Below are 21,502 nucleotides of genomic sequence, written 5' to 3' on the forward strand. Positions count from 1 at the left end.
TATACATTAAAAATGTCGAAAATTGCATACAAAATTCCTGGAAAATAGGGTCTGATGTAGATGTGCAGATTTTTGTCAAAAACTTTGGTCTTTCCTTTGTCCCGTCTCGAGTGCGAGTATGGGTATTGTCATTCAGTTGGTTCTTTTCCATGTAATATTTAAAATAATTTATTATCTTTTAAATCAATTTAAGTTTCTTTCTATATATAAAAATAATTTTTATGTTGCACACATCGAGTTCGTGGGTTTTTTTCTACCAATTGGGTACTAGTATAGAAAGATGGTTGCCTTGTAATGAGGATATTGCAATTCATTATCATGTTCAAAATGATGAAAACTGCCAAAATTGAAATTTCTTCCACACGCCGCTAGGTGCTATGCCTCCCGAGGTCCTCGCATGGCGTGGTGACATGAACTTTTTCAAGTAGAAAGGGACTACATGGTTCAAATTCACGTTAAATTACTTCAAAGAAAGCCAATATGTTAGTCGAATGAGTTCTAGTTCTATTACCAAATTTTCAATGGGTCCGGCTGAACTTTGTTTGATCATATATTAGTCGAGCAAGCTACAGATATCTTAATTTCAATTGCCGGTATAGAACCTGAGAGTGTACAGTTCAGCCAATAAACCTATCAAGTCATGAAACACACACAAATCATGTACTTCAAGGCCTGATATCAAACTTAACTTGGAAATCGTTGGTGATGTATGCTCACTTACAAACGTGTGATGACATTAACCAGAAGAACACCACCAGACCAACTCAAACGACATTAAAATTATCTTATTAGTAGTAAAGATGTTTCTTAGAAAGCAAGAGTACACGTGACTCCTAACAGAAGTTAACAATCAAGAAAGCCAACATACGAAAACAATGGGTCAATATCCATTTCAAATCCAAAACAGATATACAACAAAACAGAAGCACCAAAATACTGCCAATGAAAATCCATATAGATTGCTGTAGATCAAGCAGCGCAAATCCTGCAGAAGGTTGATCCAATCTCCATCACATCAGCAACGACTCACATACATCAGACTTCACGAGCACAGCTCCAATCTTAAACTGTACAGGATCAATGAATCAAACTTACACTTGGTAGATCAAAAGCAGCTGACTGGATGTCAGTCGAGCCCAACTCCGGCCACTGAGGAACCACGAGAGATTGTAGAGCTCCCAGTGCACAATCAGCCGGAGAAAGAAATTTCACCCCAGTAAACATCGTGTTCACCATGTTGAATAATCTTACTTCCTAATCATTTTCCTTCCAACTTTATTGGGCTTTTTCTGCTTTTATATTTTTCCTTTATTTTTTGTATTTTCTCTTTTTTGCTTTCTTTCTGCATAAACGTAAAAAGTAATCTTGTACGCAGCAAAAAACCTGCACGAGTCCATGTGAACCGCGGCAAGGAGCTGGAAGCTCAAACGATTTCTTGTTTTAAGAATTCAAGGCACATCTTAGCAAGTAACCACATTCACCCGCTACCTATGAAGACTGAAGTATCAGATGGTCCATCTAGATCTATGGAGGGGTCAATTTTTTCATCCAGCCTATCTTGGTAATGGAGCAGCTGCTTAAAACAATCTGAACATACCAATTCCAAACAGAAAGTTTCCTCATATTCAGTGTCGTTAACACACCTGCCACATTGAGCACACCTTGCTATACAGAGCGTACATGCCCTGCAGACTTGAGCAGTATCATCTTTAACTTGACAACCCGTAGCCGGACAATCATAAACCAACTTGAATTTTTCGCATTTCGGACACATTTCAATATCTATTGCACGATCATCATCGTGTGGAAGATAGAAATTCCCTCGGTGATAGAAATGTGGCTTGTGAGGACTTTCAAGCTTGTCACCATCAACACCCAATAATACCTTCAACTCTTCATAATGTTCATGTGTCACACCATAGAATCCCCCAATTCGCAGTTGCTTTATGCTTCCAACATCTTTGTTAGAGTTATACATCTTGATGTTATGCACTATACCTTCAATACTGAGCCTTGTGCATCCAGGAACAGACAACTACACAGCAAATAACTCCATGATTTAGAATTTGATAATATCATAGTAAGCATACAGGCTGATCAGATAATTCTCAACAAGAACTAATTCAACCACAATCGCAACATTCCGAAGGCACAAGTTCTCATACTTGCGTGACTAAAATTTCACATGGAGAGTGAAATAACAAATATGAATATATATATATATATATATAAAAACGATCCTTTATTAAATATTAAAAGGCTTTTAAATACAGAAAGTGGATTATTGGTCCACTATCTACAAATATGAAATATATTTATTACACAAAAAAGCACATGTTAAGTACTGGCTGGTAATAATAATAGTTCTCCATCTTTCTTAAATGAAAGTACAAATTTATGGAAGACATCATTGGGAACACACCTAATCTTTTTGTGTCATCAGAGAAGTCAAACACCTAAAGCCCAATGTCCGACAAGTTTATCATATTCACAAAACTTAAAACTCTACATCACACGTAAAATCCTATGTGAGCAAAACAAACATTAAAATCCGCTTCCTCAAATTTATTACCCTAAACTGACATTGTCAAATACAAACCTCCACGTGCTCATCAAATCAAGTAAGAATTAACAGGGAAAAGGTCAAACAACATAAACGAAAAACATATAAACTAGTAATCCACCAAGTTGAGCAACTGACCTTAGTTAATCTTGGATTAGATTCAAGTATGCGACCCAGACCATCATCAGTGATTCTAGGGCACTCCACCAAACTCAGGCACTGCAGCTTACCTAGAGCCATGTTTGTCAAGTGCAGAAGAACATCATCCGTGATCCTTTCGTTAAGAGGCTGATCAATGTGGATGCTCATCCACAACAAAGGATCACCTCGGACTGTGGAACATAAGAACTTACAAACCATTTCGACAGACAGAAGGTCCTTCACTCCCAGATAATTTAGAGCAAAAGCCAAAGCTTCATTGGGAACTCCATCAAAATTGGAAGCACCCTCAACTTTATCATCAAATTGCGGCTCACAACTGTAGCTAGTACTCCCGTTCTCGTAGCCCACAATATCACTCACATTGCAAACAGATTGATTGCCAAAGTCATATGGAGCCAATGCAACTCCAATATCTTTCTCCTCCCCATTTTGATCAACCTCATTGACCACATTCAATTTCTCGTTAGGTCGATCGTTGCTCGGAAAAGAATGGACGCCCAGATGTGGTTTCTCATAGGCCTGAAAATTACTTGGAAAGGTCCAGTTACCGAAATTCGGATTCTCGTTGAACTGAACATTGCTAGAATACGTTTGGAATTTCAAAGCATTATTCCAAATCAAATTCCATCCCGCGAACAATCCATATTCTTCTTGGCCAATCATAACATTGCTACTCCTTACATACTCTCCGTAATCAACCTCCAAGTCCTCGAGCCATCCAGTGATGGCTGTGAAAGTGGTCTTTATATCCATGCCAAATGGATCGGAGGGTAAAAGATCAACAATGTCCCTGGAAGTTGACTCTGAAGAGCTACATAGATCAACTCCATCCCTTCCACAGTTTATACTTCGCTCATCAATTTCTCCTAGGGTCCCATGCCATAGACCAGAATAACCCTCCCCATTCATCTCGGGAACACACTCAACCAAATACCCATTCACAATCCTCAAAGGTGATGCCAACTTATCATCGGAAACATGAGCTGTGAGTACTGGGCGGTGCGAATAGTTCAAGGCCATTTCAACAACTCCACGAAATCTTAACTCTGAATCTTTTTCAATCTCATCTAATAAGCCCCGGTAGAAAGGAGATAAACGGGTAATATATTCTTATTTCTAACAAAAAAAGAACGTCCCCCTAAACTTCTTTCTCCTTTTTTTCTGAACCCTTTTTGTCCTTTTTTTTTTTTGCGTTTTTCAACCTTTTATTTTCCCAGTTACGTATTTTTCAAGAAGATTCAACAAGAAAACCCTCAATTTTCAATAACTAACTAAAATAAAGCATCAAAAACTTCACCGAGTTTTTCTTGTGAAGAACCCTAAAATCATATTATCTCCAGCTAACTATAGAATCAATCCCAAAAATAAAAAACCGGAATCTTCCTATTATGTACAATAAAAGAATAAACGAATCCCAAAGAAATCGATAAGGAAAAAAAATAAAACAGAAACTTTTCAGCCAACGGATTAAAGACAATCTTAAATTCCTAAACAGCTGAAACAAAAGGGCTCAGAAATATATCAGACCCACCCAAACGTAATGAAAAGAACCAAACAAAATTTCTAAAGGGGAAACAGAAACCTGATCTCTCAAGGAAAAACCCAAACCCTAATCTGTTTTTATTTGTTTTACCACGCGACCGAAAGAGACACCGATTGCGCCTGATCTACGTTCGCAATTGCCAGCTTCAATCAAAATTCTCCAATAAAAAAACAACGACTTGGGCAAAAGGAAAAACGAGGATGGAAGAAAAACAAAAGAAATTTACTTGGAAAGGGGGAGAGTAGAGAGAAATTGGAGAGGAAATTGAGAGAGCGAGAGGATTAGGGATTTGGGAAGGCGGAGGAAATGGACACGTGTGTGGAGGGAAGATGTATTCCCGGCGTTTGCGGGTGGAAATGGTGGCGGGGAGGAAAATGTAAAAGGAGAGGAATTCCTTCACTTTAGGGGAAATTGTTTCTATCTCGCTACGGAATGGATTAATGTTGGGATAATGCCCATTTTCGTCCTTTTCGTTAACCGCTTTTCCCATTTCTGTCCCTCATGATTTTTGACTGCTTAATTAATCCTTTATGTTTTCAAAATATTCCCGAATTGATCCATACCGTTATCCTGACGTTAAGCTTAACGTTGACTTATGAAAAATGGTAGAAATTAACGACGGTTTTTCAAAAGCAGTCGATAATTAGCGTCGCTGCTATTTCCATAAAATAAATTTTAAGTTTTTTTAAAAAAAAATTATTACAAGTAATTTTTATTTTATGGAAATATTAAACCGTCGCTAATTAGCGACGGCGTTTGGAGAAACCGTCGCTAATTAGCGACAGAGTTTTTAAACCGTCGCTATTTGGCGACAGCATTCAAACAACCGTCGCTAATTAGCGACAATGTTTTAACTCGTCACTCATTAGCGACGGTTTACTATTTCCATAAAATAAAAAAATTAATTTTTTTATTTTTTATTTTTTTAAAAAAAATTAGAATCGGACTATGATAACAATATTAATAATCTTAACTAACACTTAAAAATTTACAAAAAATTAAAGCGAAAAAGTTTATCTTAAGTCGAAACTAATGGAAAGAGAGAAAAAAATTTTAAGTGTTGTAAAGTGGTGTGTATGAAAATGGAAAGAGAGTATATTTATAGACAGTTTGCTTTATGCTTTTGGTAAAATAGCGACGGTGATTGCAAAACCGTCTATACTTCAAGGTTAATAATATTACCGTCACTATTAGCGACGGTGTTACCAAAACCCGTCGCAAACTGTCTATAAATATACTCTCTTTCCATTTTCATACACACCACTTTACAACACTTAAATTTTTTTTCTCTCACACGATTTTAGTTTCGACTTAAGTTAACTTTTTCGCTTTAAATTTTTGTAAATTTTTAAGTGTGTGTTAAGATTATTAATATTGTTAGCATAGTCCGATTCTAAGTTTTTTTTTAAAATTATTAAAATTATTTTTTTTAATGAAAATATTAAACCGTCGCTAATATTTTGAAAATCCGTCGCTAATTAGCGACGGTTTAATAAAAACCGTCGCTAATGTCAAGTCAACGTTACCCCTAACGTCAGACTAACGGTAGAGATCAATTCGGGAATATTTTGAAAACATGAAGGATTAATTAAGCAGTCAAAAATCACAAGGGACTGAAATGGGAAAAGCGGTTAACGAGAAGGACGAAAATAGGTATTATCCCATTAATGTTCATCTATATATTCCAAGTCAAAATCCAGTTTTATTTGGTAAATTTATTTATATATACATATATAGGAAAAATAAATAAATAAATCCTTCTTTAATATGAAAGCATGAAATTTAAAATTAACATACACTTGATCGAAATATTGCAATTAAATCTAAGATCGCGAGACGTCGTGTGTGGGATTTTATAGAAACAATGATTTCGAATTCGAGCTCGAGTATCCAACTTAAATGTGTTGATACTTTGTTTGTATAGGAAGTAAGATTATTGACGTTGAACTAGGGGTTCTCTAGTTCAATTATCTTACTGTTATATACTAATTAATTTTTTAAAGTAAAAAAAAAAATCATCTTTCTTACACATAATTTCTTGTGTGTGAGGTTAAGCTGAATTCAACATCTAACCACCCGTGACAGCTAGTCAAAACTCAAAGTTTGTTTTTCTTAAGTATACTGAGTAAATATCGACAGTGTCGCGAATATATATATTTATAAGATATATTAAATTCATATTTAAAATAAAATATATATTTATATTTAGAGTGAGTCTCATGTGAGACCGTCTCACAGATCATAATCTGTGAGACGGGTCAACCCTATCCCATATTCACAATAAAAAGTAATAATTTTAGCATAAAAAGTAATACTTTTTCATGGGTGACCCAAATAAGAGATCCGTCTCAAAAATACGACTCGTGAGATGTCTCACACAAATTTTTGCCATATATTTATTACATAGGTGTTGTGTTGGCCCAAGGCCCAAGGATACTCTGCAGTACACGTGGCTTATTATATGTCTTTTCACTTCTTTTGTTATATTTTATTTTATTTATACATACATGTTATTAATTAGGGAGAATTGGAGGACAGTCCCCAATCAAACCCATTTTACTCTCAACTCCCTGGAGAGAGAAAATGCTTATCCTAATACCCATATTACCCTTATTCCCTATTTTATTTAAAATGATCCTCGCGCTTCGAAAATGGTATCAGAGCAAGGTTAATTTATTTCAAACACGAAAATTTTTATTACTGGTAACTAAATGTATGAGAAGGAGAATTTCGAAAAAATTATGAATCCGAACTTTAGTTCGAGAAGAATAACTTACAAGAACTATTCCAATATTTTGGAATATACACAAGTTTATCTAACTATTGTTAGATATCAGAAACAGGAGAACAAAGGAAATTTATCTCCTGATAAAAGACAGCAGTGTTTGCAAAACCTTGCATACACAAAAGGTAGACTCTTACAGGCCGAAAAAACCAGATCTTCACTGATCTGTTAAATATGCCAGGGACTACCATCCAGCTCGAAATTGAACTTATTTCCCTGGAAATAATTCAATTAAAACAAGAATTACAGCGAAGTACATGCTTTACTGAACTCAGAACGAAAGGTATGCGTTTACAAGGTTTAAAGAACCGTAAAAACATACTTCAAAATCTACTCAGAAGAAATTCTTCAGAGAACAATGAATCTGTATAGACAGAAGATCTACGAAGGGAAGCAACAGCACCCTCAGGTAAAAATTTATGATTCAGAATAATAAATTTCTGGAGATAGTACCAGACTCCTCTAAGCTCTCTCTGGATCTTAGAGAAATACAGAAAACGGTACAAAATTATGGCAATATGCTATATTATGTACCTCAAAGGATTGAAAAGGTCCTAGAGAAACAAGAAGAAATTCTTGAGATTTTAAAGGATATTCAAACAATACAAAAACTAGAACAACAACCAAGTTCTAGTAGAAGAACTTCAGGAGGCTGGTTACCACCATCCTTTGGTACCGAACCTTTGTTACATCAACAAGGGAAGGCCAGAGTGGTGTCAAAACCTTTAACTGAAGAAGAAAAGATGATCAATCTAATCAAGTCTGTCTCAGAAAAGAAATTGATCTGATGACAACTTTAGAAAGGATTGGTTTGGAGGATCTACAAGAGCTTGCGGAATCTTTCGCAAATCTCAAAGTAGTAGATCTAAAGATGAATACAGCAGTAGGTGAAACACCACCTGCAATAACCTGGTCATCTTCTCAGGAACCACCAAGGGAAAGTAGGGGATCTCATAATGTAAATATGAGAGAATCCCAGACTGATTTCCATACTGGTGGAGAATTACACCCAGCGGGGACAAGGGCAAGGAGAACTCAAATTCCTTTGCACCAAACACCCTATGGGAAAACTGTTTTAGATCCTATACATCCTTACGGGGTTATGCTTAACCTTGATGTTTTGGACTTCAAAAACAGAGAGGATCTCATAGACGATTGGACATCTGCTATGAGGATTGCAGCAGGAACACTTGATCTCAACAAAGAAGGATTCATTAAACTTTTGGAAATGAGTCTTATGGGATCAGTAAAAATTGCTTGGGACATGACTTCATCAGAAATGAAAGAGTCAGTCCTAGTTGGGGAATCTCTTAGTGAGATCGCCGGAAAGATGGCTACCCTATTCAAAGCACACTTTATAGGGGTAGACTATTTCGATAGTCAAGATACAGAGAAAAAGAAAAAATATACTCAGGCTCTGTATAGTCTTGAATTACATGATATATGTTTGGTAGATGAATACATTATGTTATTCACCAAATATAGATGGAATTCAGGAGTCGAAGAAGATATAGCTATGCAGCTTTTCTTCGCAAAAATGCCAAGTCCTTGGAGAGAAATGCTCATAAGGGAATACGTACCTGGTAATCCAGATACATTGGCAAGAAGAGCCTCTTTCCTTAAAGGAAAATTGGCAGAATGGTGTCATATGGCAGCGTTACAAAAGAATTACAAACGCCTAAGGGGTATCAACAAAAGAACTCCTTTGTGTTGTAAGGAAAATGATCTTCCAACTATTATTGGAAGTAAACCACAGAAGCATAAAAGGAAAAGTTTTAGGACTCATCCTTATGCACGAAGTGGAAGAAGTTCTTGGAAATCAAGATCCGTATGGTCCAAACAGAAAGCCAGATCTTATAAATCTGGACAAAGAAGCGGACCATCGAGAAGTAGGATATCATCCCAGGCATCGAGTTCATCTCGAAGCACAGGAAGAACACCTACAAAGAAAACTTTCAGAAGAGCTCATACGCGAGCCAATGAAAGTTTCAAAGATTGCAATTGCTGGACATGTGGAGCTAGAGATCATATCTCGACCAACTGTCCAGAAAATGAGAAAAGAGGTATTAAACGCTTCGATTCTACTCCGGATATAGAAGATGCAGTTTATTACCAAGATCTCATTCAAGTATACCGATTTGAGGACATTGCCTCATATGAGAGTATATATGAAGAAGAAGAAGTCTTAAGTCAGGAAGAATCTGATGGAACAGAATCGAAATCTGACTGAAGACGAGGTGTTTCGACACGAAACACATGAAGATTTGTCTGGGTTTTTTAGCCAGACAACAATATCTCATAACATGGTTCAAAGAATCATGAGAGAAAATCCGAGTCTACAGAGATACCAAGGTTTCTCTGCAGGACAGGTAGAAAAGTTCTTAGGAAGTCTTGGCCTAAGAAACAGAAAGCATCATCTAATCTATAAAGTTTCTAGAAGGGAAATGGCAATCCCAATGGAACTTACAGGAAATAGAATGAAGATGCAGTTAATTCCTTCCGAAGAAATTAAGGAGGAATTACAAAAACTCAAGATAGAAGTAGCAAGGACTATGTCCTGGATTCATATCGGAGCAATCCAAATTATGATAAAGGCTACTTTCAAAGAAGGGATAGATTCACCTATCGATATTGCTATTTGCGATAAAAGAATGGGGAATCTACAAGATTCAGTACTGGGAACAATCTCAGGAAACCTCTGTGCAGGAAAAATTGTAGGGGTAATCTATCCAAGGATAGCCTACAACCTGGCAGATCGAGATTTCAGCCGAGCCTTGACATTACATCAGAACTTCAAGGAAAAAAGGCTGATGAAAGAAGGTAATAGGCCATATTCTATTACCTACCAAATTTCATATGCTCTATCTAATACACATCATTCTGAATTGTTTATTAGAAACGAGTTTATTGAAATCCCTGAAATATTCGGAAAAGTTGCTCAGGCAATTTATCCAGAAAGAGTTGAGTTTCCTTTAATACAGGAAACAGATATCCAGATCCAAGACAAACCGATTCTACAGAGGAATCAAAGTCTTAGATTGGAATCAAGAAGACTATCTTTTCAAGGAGACAGAATTACAAGTTACAGATGGGATAAAAGGCCTGTCATAGAAACCCAACAGGAGCTGAAAAGTTTTTCTACAATAGGAAAACTTAGATGCCCAGAAGGGTGGAAGGAGTTAGAAATAATATTTGACATTACAAAACAAAGGAATCAATTTCCTTGTAATTCAATATACTATTTGGAACAACCGATAATAGGAACTTACCAAGGACTGATTAATATCGGAGAATTGGAGGTTCATATTCAAGGAATTCCAGGAAAAGAATCAGATCGACTGATTCTTGGACTAGAGTTTCTCGAGGAACATAAACCTTGGAAACGTCTAGAATATGGAATGGAGTTTATGGCAGAAGATAAAATGTGGAAAATACAATGACCACAAGTCCATTCTCCATATACATTCAAGTAGGAATGTTGTATGAACAATATAAGGCAGAATACTTTGCTGCATATATTGATTCAGGTGCTGGAATATGTACAGCAAAACGAGGAGTTTTTCCAAATAATTTGGAAGAAGAGTTACCCAAGATTGCTGGAAGAGATTTTTCCAGAAGAATCTTAATCTTATGTAAAGGGATTAAGATGACTGAAATCATGATTGGCGGTGCTGGACAAACACCTTGGTACAAGGTAAAGACACCACCAATTTATTTTCATGACACAGGAGCTGACATATTGTTAGGAAATAATTTCCTACAAATGTTCAAGTCCTATACACAAGAAAATGAGACTAGAAGATTAGTGTTCACAACACCATGTGCTCACAAAATCATAGTCCAGAGACTTAGGGAGGCATTTTACAGAAAATTGCCAATCCAGTTTCGCAGCAAGCGTGGTGATTCAGGAAAACTTCTGAACCCGAAAATGAAGGATTCAAGACGGTTTGGAGAAACAATGCTCCAGTTAAGAGCAGATAAGGAACTCCAACCAGAAGATATAGAATGCCTTAAGATAACTCTACATACAAATGAAGTAGAGTTTGAATCTAAGGTATCACTGGAAGATGTCAAGAAAAGGATCAAAGAAAATTATAACGAAGATCCTTTGGCATGGTGGGACAGAAATCAACTCAGGGCCTGCCTTAAGATCAAGGAAGGCAAAGAGTATGAATTTGTCCGTTGTAAACCCATCCCAATGAACATCATTGATCAGAGGGATATGCAGATTATAATCAAGGAACATTTGGACCTTGGATTAATCAAAGCAGGTATGTCACCATATAGCAGTCCAGGTTTTCTGGTAAGAAATCATGGTGAGATTAAACGAGGAAAACCCAGATTGGTTATTAATTATCAAGAAATTAATAAGATTCTGGAGTTTGATGGGTATTTTATACCTAGTAGAGAACACTTGATTAGTTGCATTCGCAATGCCAAGATATTCTCTAAATTTGATTGCAAGTCGGGATTCTATCAGATTCGGATGCAGGAAGAAAGCAAGAAATTCACAGCTTTCTCCACACCTCAAGGACATTATATTTGGGAATTATTACCAATGGGATTGGCTAACTCACCCCAGATATTTCAAAGAAAGATGGATAATCTTTTCAAAGATTATTTCAAGTTTATGTTTGTTTACATCGACGATGTTTTAATAGCATCCAAAGATATGAATGAACATGTTAAACATTTGGAAATTTTCTCTAATGTTTGCAAGAAAGAAGGACTGGTTTTATCTGAAAAGAAAGCAGTCATTGCTACAAGAAAGATTGAATTCCTCGGAATTGAAATCGATGAGTCAGGAATAATTCTGCAAGAACACTATAGTAGAAAAGGTGCAGAATTTTCCAGAGAATCTCAAAGACAAAAAGCAACTTCAAAGTTTTTTAGGGGTTGTTAATTTTGCTGGGATGTTTATTAAAAACCTAGCAAAACACAGGAAGGTGTTCAGTCCATTATTGAAAAAAGATGCTAGATTTATATGGACAGACGAACACACAAAAGGACTTATCCATTTAAAGAAGGTTTGCAAAAATCTTCCAAAGATGGCTATTCCTCAAGACGAGGATGATCTGGTATTATATACCGATGCCAGTGATCATTGGTGGGCTGCAGTATTAACAAAGCTCACACCAGAGGGAGAACAACCATGCAGATATTGTAGTGGGTTATTCTCAGATGCAGAAGCCATAAGATGGCACATCAATGAAAAAGAATTTTATGCAGTAAAGAGGGTTTTTGAAAAATGGTCGTTATTTTTACTTGCAAAGAAATTCACTTTGAAAGTTGATAACACTCAAGTTAAAGCCTTTTTGAGGAATAGAATTGAGTCTAAACCGGAGAAGGCTAGATTATTACGATGGCAAGCTTTATGTCAAAATTATATTTTTGATATTATGATAATAAAATCTCATGAAAATATTCTTGCAGATTTTTTAACAAGAGATGGACAGCATTGACATTGATGCTATTATCAAGATGCAGAGGCATTTGAGGGAACACCTTGAAATGCTTCAAACCGAGTTCAACAAGTTAGCTGTTAACGCAGAAGTTGCGGGAAGGCTACAACAAGCTGATAAGAGAATTGTCTCTGATCGAATTACAGGATGTTTACAGGCATATACTCAGTTATGGTCTGTAACGCAAAGGCCTATCCTCCAGGGCATTGAGAGACCACTGGTTTCTCAAATGGAGAGTTTTCGAGTACAGGACTCTATACCTGTAGCGGGGGATTCAAATACCCCTTGCACAAGTGTTAAGTCGGGATCATCACCAGATGAGTCGACTGAAACAAAAGTTGAGACTCCTGATCCTTATCTTGAGTCCTCAAGTCAACCCTTCACCTCGGGGATTGAAGAGGGAGAGATCAACCTTAGGCCTCGAATTGATAAAGGCAAATCTAAGGTTGGTACTAACGAAACAACAATCTCTCCATTTCAGGTTTATCAGCAGAATTGGGAGAAGTTGAAATCAAGAATAGGCATTAACCCAGCTACAAACAGGGTTGATGTTTCAGGAAAATATCCAAGGGTATGGATGAAACCTAATTCATATCCCAAGGAGGTTAAAGCTTGGTATGAATTTGGGGCTCTCGCCTCAGTCTATACTACATCACCCAGCTTTCCGGAAATTTCATGTCTACCAAAATGGATCCAGGAAGCTGTTCATGAAACTTGGGCAAATAATGATTATTTGTCCAGAGGAGATATTCTGGAATTGTATTTTTTCAGTGCAGCACCAGAACCAGCATGGAAAGGCACACATGAAGCCTTTCATTTCATCAAGCTAAGGAGGCCAGATTCAAATGTCCAGAAATTTATCAAGGACCCTCCGACAGAAGAAACTCCCCTGGTGTCTTCAATAACTGAAGATGATATTTCTACCAGAAGAGCTTGAGGTATTTGGGTCTGTCTCACTGAGATGGATAAAGTCAAGTTTCCGTTCAAATTCTACAATCATTCAGTGAACGGATCATTCCTGTTAAATACCATGACAGGAAAAACAACAAGTTTTGCAGAAGATCTATTTGAAAAGAAAAGAAATCTTTTGTGGAACAGCAAGCTGCCGGCAAGCAAAGAGACTCGCCGGAAATTCTGTAACATGGCACATATAGGAAGATGGTCAGAAAACATCTGCCTTGAATGCCAAGACCAGAAGAAACCGGAGTTTGGTAAAGGTTTCAAACCGAGATCAGATCGGAAAAACTTTACCGACACAAGCACAAGTAGGGAAGGACCACATACACATTTTCCTCGAGGATACAAAAAACCAAAGATTCCTCGACAAAATTAAAAGGGACATGTGACCCTCCATTACAAAAAGCAGGACCACTACCATGTGAGTGGTAGAAACAAGACAACCACTAATTAGTGGTAAAGGACAAATGGACCACCAATAACAAATGGTGGATGACTCAGCAAGCATTGGATACCAATCTAAAAGGAATCCAATGAATAAAAGTAAATTAACTAGTCCCGAAAAGTCATCTATAAATAAGGACAGAAAGGAAACCAGTTAACACACCAGAATCAAAACTTAAAAATGTATCGAGTATATTTGAAAGTTTTGAAAAGAAGGTTAACATACAAGAGGAAAGAGGCAGAAGCTCTTAAATGGTTAGTAAATCATTTCAAAGAGTATAAAAAAGATGAAATTACTGCCGATATCCTGGAAACTCATCGTCAATGGTATCTAAGAGAGATAAAGGAGGATGAGAAGTTGATGTCCAGATTAATAATCTAGACAGGGACCCTTCAACCACTACATGGTCCCCAAGCAAGCTGTAAAGGCTAATGAAGATTTGAAATCCGAGTTTCAAATCCGAAAGAGCCTCCTATAAATAAAGCCGGAAGAAGGAAGTGAAGATCATCGAACATTTTCCTCATTTCTTTCATACAAGGTTGTAATATTTTTCTTATTAGTGTGTAGGGAGTTCAGCTACTGTGAGTAGCTAAACAAGTTTCTCCTCCTCTACAGGAGGTTACTATGTAATAAATAAATGTTTGTGTTTGAATAAAAGAGATCTTTGCTCTCAGCCCCTGTCATGTATTATTTTCAAAATTTTATATTTTATTATACACTCTAAGGTAGGAAACGAATTAGAGTTGTGCCGAGTATTGCTGAAGGAATCTGCGTCGGTAACCATCGGTTGCGATCGCGTGGTTGGGCTGTGAGAGCAGTCTGTAAAATACGGTGGATATAACCCGGTGGTACTTCGGTCAAAGAGGTAAAATATTTAATTTTATTTTACGGAAGCATGATGGACCATTATTTAAAAGAGAAAATCAAATTATTTAAATATAAGGATTGAGGGGTAATTTAGGTAATTAATAGATAGGAGGGAGTTGAATGAAAGTTTTTGGTCAAATAGGTACTGAACCCCAACTCCCCCTATTAATTATTAATCGAGACCCCCATACCTAATTAATTTTTTTATTATTTATATATTTTTTAATTACCTCACTCACATCTGACTTAAATATCTCTAATTTGGCTCCTGAATTTAACTTTTCGTTGGATGTAACAATTGTCTCAGTTTGATAGATCGATCGAACCGTGGTACTTGAGTTGCGTACGGTTTAAAAGATTTGAGTTGCACCGTTATCATCAACTATAATTTTTGGTAAAGCGGCAAATGCTCGATCCTACGATTGATATCAGAGCCAAGGTCACGGGTTCGATTCCCATTGAGTGTAAGGAGTGCAATTATTGGGAGGGAGATTGTTGGGTGCAATGATTGTCCTTGTTTGATATAAGGATTGAACCGTGATGCTTGAGCTGCTGTACGGTTTAAAATATTTGAGCTGCACCATTACCACCTGCTATAACTTTTGGTAAAGCGACAAATGTTAGGTCCTATACTCTTTAAAATAAGGTTATTTTGTTATTTATTAAATTATTATTTATTTATATTTTATCTAGTACAATAAAGTGTGATTGAGTATTATATTTCATCATTATTAAAAAATTATATTACTAATTTTGTGTCATATTTAATTTTATAAATATCGTAACTAAATCAAAATTTAATAAATTATATATATATATAATACACATGTTTATGCAATATACAATCACTATACAACATTATGTATCCATAGACTTTTTTATCTAATTACTTACACTATTTTTGGTTGAATAAAATAGGGTTTTGAGATTGAAATTTGACTTCGATTTCATTTCGATGTTTGACAATAAAGTTAAAATATTATTTAAAATTTGGATTTGATCAATTATTTAATACAAAAAATTAATTTTTTGAAAACAAAAATTAACAAGAAAAACCATCTTATCACTAAATAATTTTTAAAAAATTTGACTAAATTCAGAAAATTAGACTTTTAATTTAAAAATAAGGTTTTTAATAACATATAAAAAAATTAACTATAAAATTTTATTTAATATCAATCTCGTTTTAAAATACCATAAGTCAAAACACTAAAAATAAAATTTATAGTGTTTTTAAATCTCTTCTCCAGTCTCGTTTTTAGCTGCATTCCAAACACACCTTAGGCACGGTGATGATTTGTAATTGGCCGACGTCGCCTGACAAGAATGGAATAGATTGGAAGGGAACCAAAAGTCCAGGTTGGCGCCTCGCTGTAACGACGTCGTTTATTCGAAAATAAGTATTTCAAACCCTGGAAATTTCTTCTCTTCCAGAAGTTCATGCATTCGAAAGGGACCAGTCTCCTTTTCAATGCCCTGAATTTCAACTTTATCTGCTTTGTCCACCACGCATTTACGCATATATTCACACAGCTTATGCGTATTCCTGCCTGGGTAGGTTGAAAATGCCGAGCGTAACTGTGAAATTGTATAGTGTGGTGTTCAAATTCTTCCTCAAACGTAAATTACTGACCCTGATCGAATCTCCGAGCTCAAAACCATATGGGGTTGTTTCAAGACCAGATGAAACAGTTGTCCTCCGCAAATCCCAGCTTTTCCGAAGGGGTGGCCACTAAAGATCTCCATATTGATCCCTTGACGTCCGTTTCGATTAGAATTTTCCTCCCTGATTCAGCTATTGTTTCACCTAAATCAATTCCAGATATTAGAGTTAAGGTCTTTTCCGGCAGGGGTTCAAAGAAAGTTTCAGTTGATGGGGTTTATGGGGGGTATTTTCCGGAGAAAAATGGGAAGAACTGTCGAAAACTTCCTATTATACTGCAGTTTCATGGAGGGGGATGGGTGAGTGGGGGGAATGATACTCTAGCGAACGATGTCTTTTGTAGGAGACTTGCGAAATTGTGTGACGCGGTGGTGGTGGCTGTCGGTTATAGGTTGGCGCCAGAGAGTAGGTTCCCTGCTGCATTTGAGGATGGGGTGAAGGTCTTGAATTGGTTGGGGAAGCAGGCGAATTTGGAAGAGTATAATCGTACCATTGTGGGTGGAAGGGGTGGAAGAGGTGGCTTAAGTTACGGGGCCACAGGTGAAAGGAGGCAGATTGTTGACGGCTTCGGGACATCCATGGTTGAGCCCTGGCTGGCTGCTCATGGTGATCTGTCTAGGTATGTTCTTTGATTATCGTAATCGAGCTGTCTTTATGAACCAAGCAACTAAGTTAATTCGTGCCTGCTGAATCTGTAAAAAGTTGTTTTTTTTTGTTTTGTTTTGTTTTTTATGGAGATGGAGTTGTAGATCTTGACAAGTTTATTTACAAGTTAGAACTGTGATCTTCTGTTCATGTTGTTTGATTTGAATGCTTATTCTAGTTTAGCTTTTTAACAATTGAAGCAGTTGAAGTACACTACTAAAGCATCATGTATTTATTTCTCCACTCCTTTTGTGTTCATCGGGTTGGCTTCATATCAAGGATATTCATGTTTGTCTACCATTTAATGTTATTTTTTTTTTTTTTTAACGTGTTTCTTGCTTTTTTCCCGCTGCTTGATATCTGACCAATCTTTTCTGAAAGAAATGTATTTGCATGAGAAACGGCCTGATGATGAGCAATAGTGAAAACTGACTGATTCCTTTGTAGAAATGTTGCATTGAAACCTATATGATTCGATTCTGTAGGTCCACTGTATGTGTTTTTCACCACCTGTTTCCTGTAGCAGTACCGGTTCTTTATTATTGCTAAATTATCAACTGTATCCTTAGCTATTATTCAGACCCTCGTCTTTTGTTATGAGTATTGGTGTCGTGAAGTAATTTTCTGTGAACTTGAAACAGATGTGTTCTTCTTGGAGTCAGCTGTGGTGCCAACATTGCTAATTATGTTGCACAATATTCAGTCGAGGCGGGCAAGCTTTTAGATCCTGTAAGAGTGGTAGCTCAAGTCCTCATGTATCCTTTCTTCATTGGAAGCAGTCCGACTCGTTCCGAGATCAAACTAAGTAATTCCTATCTGTACGACAAATCCATGTCACTTCTTGCATGGAAACTCTTCCTGCCAGAGGAAGAATTTAATTTGGACCACCCGGCTGCCAACCCTCTTGTGGCTGCAGGAGGGGTGCCTCTGAAGAACATGCCCCCAACGCTCACAGTAGTTGCTGAACACGATTTGATGCGTGATCGAGCCATTGCATACTCAGAGGCACTGCGAAAGGTGAACGTGGATGCCCCTGTTCTTGATTACAAAGATGTCATTCATGAATTTGCAACCCTTGAAGTTACTCCTCAAAACCCCCCAATCACAGGCCTGCTCTGAGGACATTGCTATATGGGTCAAGAAGTACATATCTCTGAGAGGCAACGAGTTTTCTTACTGAGTAAACCAAAATAGGATACATCTACAATGACTTGTAAAAATGCCGTGAACATACAAGAAACCACTGTTACTTTTTCTCTTGCAATTTGGAGAGAAAGCTAACACCAGGGAGCTAAAATCTCAAGAGCATTGCTCAACTCAAATTCTGGTGGAGTGCCTGAAAGATACGGATGTCAGAATTATTTTTGCGAAGTTTCTTACTATTTAAGCTTGTAAGAAATACATTACCAGGTTGGTTAAAGGTGAACCACACTATTTTTATTCTTTTGGACATTGAGCTTCTTCTTTGTACATAAACAAGGGAAATGGTTGTATATTTTATCTTTCTACGTGGTTCTCCGTACTAAATTCAGCGGTTTCGAGGAATTGAAGTCTTGATGTTTCTTGGGTTAATTGGGTATCAGTACCCAATATAAAAGAACTTATGATTTGATACCTGGTGAGAGAAAATAAGTTTAAAAATGCCAAAATTGCCCTTGTATTTTATTTAATTTTAATTGATCCTCGCGCTCCGACAAATGGTATCAGAGCTAAAGTTGATTTATTTCAAACACAAATTTTATTATTACTAGTAACTAATTGTATGAGAAGGAGAATATCGAAAAAATTATGGATCTGAACTTCAGTTCAAGGAAAATAATTTACAAGGAATATTCCAATATTTTGGAATATAAACAAGTACATCTAACTATTGTTAGATATCAGAACCAGAAAGGGAAGCTTCAGCACCCTTAGGTAAAATCTCAGGTAAAGTTATGATACAGAACAATAAATTTCTGGAGATAACACCCGATTCCTCTAAGCTTTCGTCAGATCTTAGAGAAATCCAAAAAACGGTACAAAGCTATGGCACTTTGCTATATTATGTACCTCAACGAGTTGAGAAAATCCTAGAAAAACAAGAAGAAATTCTTGTAACCTTAAAGGATATTCAAACAAGATTCAGAAACTGGAACAACAACCAAGTTCCAGTAGAAGAACTTCAGGAGGTTGGTTACCACCATCTTTTGGTACTGAACCTTTGTTATATCAACAAGGGAAGGCCAGACTGGTGTCAAAACCTTTGACTGAAGAAGAAAAAATGATCAATCTAATCAAGTCTGTCTCAGAAAAGAAATTTATCTGATGACAACTTTAGAAAGATTTGTTTAGAGGATCTACATGAGCTTGCGGAATCTTTCGCAAATCTCAAAGTAGTAGATCTAAAGATGAACACAGCTGTAGGTGAAACACCACATGCTATAACCTGGTCATCTTCTCAGGAACCACCCAGGGAAAGTGTGGGATCTCAGAATGTAAACATGAAAGAAGCTCAATCTGATTTCCATACTGGTGGAGGATCACATCCAGCAGGGACAAGGGCAAGGAGAACTCAAATTCCTTTGCACCAAACACCCTATGGGAAAACTGTTTTGGATCCTATACATCCTTACGGGGTTATGCTTAACCTTGATGTATTAGACTTCAAAAACAGGGAAGATCTCATAGATGATTGGACATCTGCTATGAGAATTGCAGCAAGAACACTCGATCTCAACAAAGAAGGATTCATTAAACTTTTGGAAATGAGTCTTATGGGATCAGTGAAAATTGCTTGGGACATGACTTCATTAGACATGAAGGAGTCAGTCCTAGCTGGTGAATCTCTTAGTGAGATCGCTGGAAAAATGGCTACCCTATTTAAAGCACATTTTATAGGGGTAGACTATTTCAACAGTCAAGATACAGAGAAGAAGAAGAAATATACTCAAGCTCTGTATAGTCTTGAATTACATGATATATGTTTGGTAGATGAATACATTATGTTATTCACCAAATATAGATGGAATTCAGGAGTCGAAGAAGATATAGCTATGCAGCTTTTCTTCGCGAAAATGCCAAGCCCTTGGAGAGAAATGCTCATAAGGGAATACGTACATGGTAATCCAGATACGTTAGCAAGAAGAGCCTCTTTCCTTAAAGGAAAATTGGCAGAATGGTGTCACCTGGCAGCATTACAAAAGAATTACAAACGATTAAGGGGTATCAACAAAAGAACTCCTTTGTGTTGTAAAGAAAATGATCTTCCAACAATTATTGGAAGTAAACCACAAAAGCATAAGAGGAAAAGTTTTAGGACTCATCCTTATGCCCGAAGTGGAAGAAGTTCTTGGAAACCAAGAACTGTTTGGTCTAGACAGAAAGCCAGATCTTATAAATCTGGACAAAGAAGCGGACCATCAAGAAGTAGGATATCATCCCAAGCATCGAGTACATCTCGAAGCACAGGAAGAACACCTACGAAGAAAACTTTCAGAAGAGCTCATACTAGAGCCAATGAAAGTTTCAAGGATTGTAATTGCTGGACATGTGGAGCAAGAGGACATATCTCGACCAACTGTCCAGAAAATGAAAAAAGAGGTATTAAACGCTTTGATCCTACCCCGGATATTGAAGAAGCAGTTTATTACCAAGATCTTATTCAAGTATACCGATTTGAGGATATCGCCTCAGATGAAAGTATATATGAAGAAGAAGAAGTTTTAAGTCAGGAAGAATCTGATGGAACAGAATCGGAATCTGACTGAAGACGAGGTGTTTCGACACGAAACACACGAAGATCTATCTGGATTTTTCAGTCAGACTACAATATCTCATAACATGGTTCAAAGAATCATGAGAGAAAATCCGAGTCTACAGAGATATCAAGGTTTCTCTGCAGGACAGGTAGAAAAGTTCTTAGGAAGTTTTGGCCTGAGAAACAGAAAGCATCATCTAATCTATAAAGTTTCTAGAAGGGAAATGGCAATCCCGATGGAACTTACAGGAAATAGAATGGAGATGCAGTAAATTCCTTTCGAAGAAATCAAGGAGGAATTACAAAAACTCAAGATAGAAGTAGCAAGGACTATGTCCTGGATTCATATCGGAGCAATCCAAATTATGATAAAAGCTACTTTCAAAGAAGGGATAGATTCACCTATCGATATTGCTATTTGTTACAGGAGCTGACATATTGTTAGGAAATAATTTCCTACAAATGTTCAAGTCCTATACACAAGAAAATGAGACTAGAAGATTAGTGTTCACAACACTATGTGATCACAAAATCATAGTCCAGAGACTACGAGAGGCATTTTACAGAAAATTGCCGATCCAGTTTCGCTGCAAGCGTGTTGATTCAGGACAACTTGTAGTGACCCGTTCCAGAATCACCTACTAATCAGAACTTAAGCATGCAAAATTAACATT

At 36.8% G+C, this 21,502-nt stretch overlaps 1 protein-coding gene and 1 pseudogene across 1 annotated transcript; one reads left to right on the forward strand and one right to left on the reverse strand.

The window, feature by feature from the left end:
- Nucleotides 1-767: 767 nt before the first annotated feature.
- On the reverse strand, nt 768-4,705 carry LOC140806937 (F-box protein SKIP14-like). The gene is made up of 2 exons (XM_073163503.1): nt 2,702-4,705; nt 768-2,035 (listed from the first exon to the last, which is right to left on the reverse strand). Exons 1-2 carry the CDS (start codon nt 3,743-3,745, stop codon nt 1,478-1,480), a joined length of 1,602 nt encoding a protein of 533 aa, XP_073019604.1. The 5' UTR covers nt 3,746-4,705; the 3' UTR covers nt 768-1,477.
- Nucleotides 4,706-16,176: 11,471 nt separating this feature from the next.
- Nucleotides 16,177-18,637, forward strand: LOC140807625 (probable carboxylesterase 11; annotated as a pseudogene).
- The last annotated feature ends 2,865 nt before the right edge of the window (nt 18,638-21,502 follow it).

Source organism: Primulina eburnea, chromosome 12 (genome assembly GCF_022965805.1).
Source record: "Primulina eburnea isolate SZY01 chromosome 12, ASM2296580v1, whole genome shotgun sequence".
Lineage (NCBI taxonomy): Eukaryota > Viridiplantae > Streptophyta > Magnoliopsida > Lamiales > Gesneriaceae > Primulina > Primulina eburnea.

Bases quoted from the DNA above. Each gene is read 5' to 3' on its own strand.
- LOC140806937 (XM_073163503.1), bottom strand. From the start codon at position 3,745: ATGGCCTTGAACTATTCGCACCGCCCAGTACTCACAGCTCATGTTTCC. The intron at 2,036-2,701 runs GTCAGTTGCTCA...TTTGCTGTGTAG, and splicing joins CTAATCCAAGATTAACTAAG to TTGTCTGTTCCTGGATGCAC.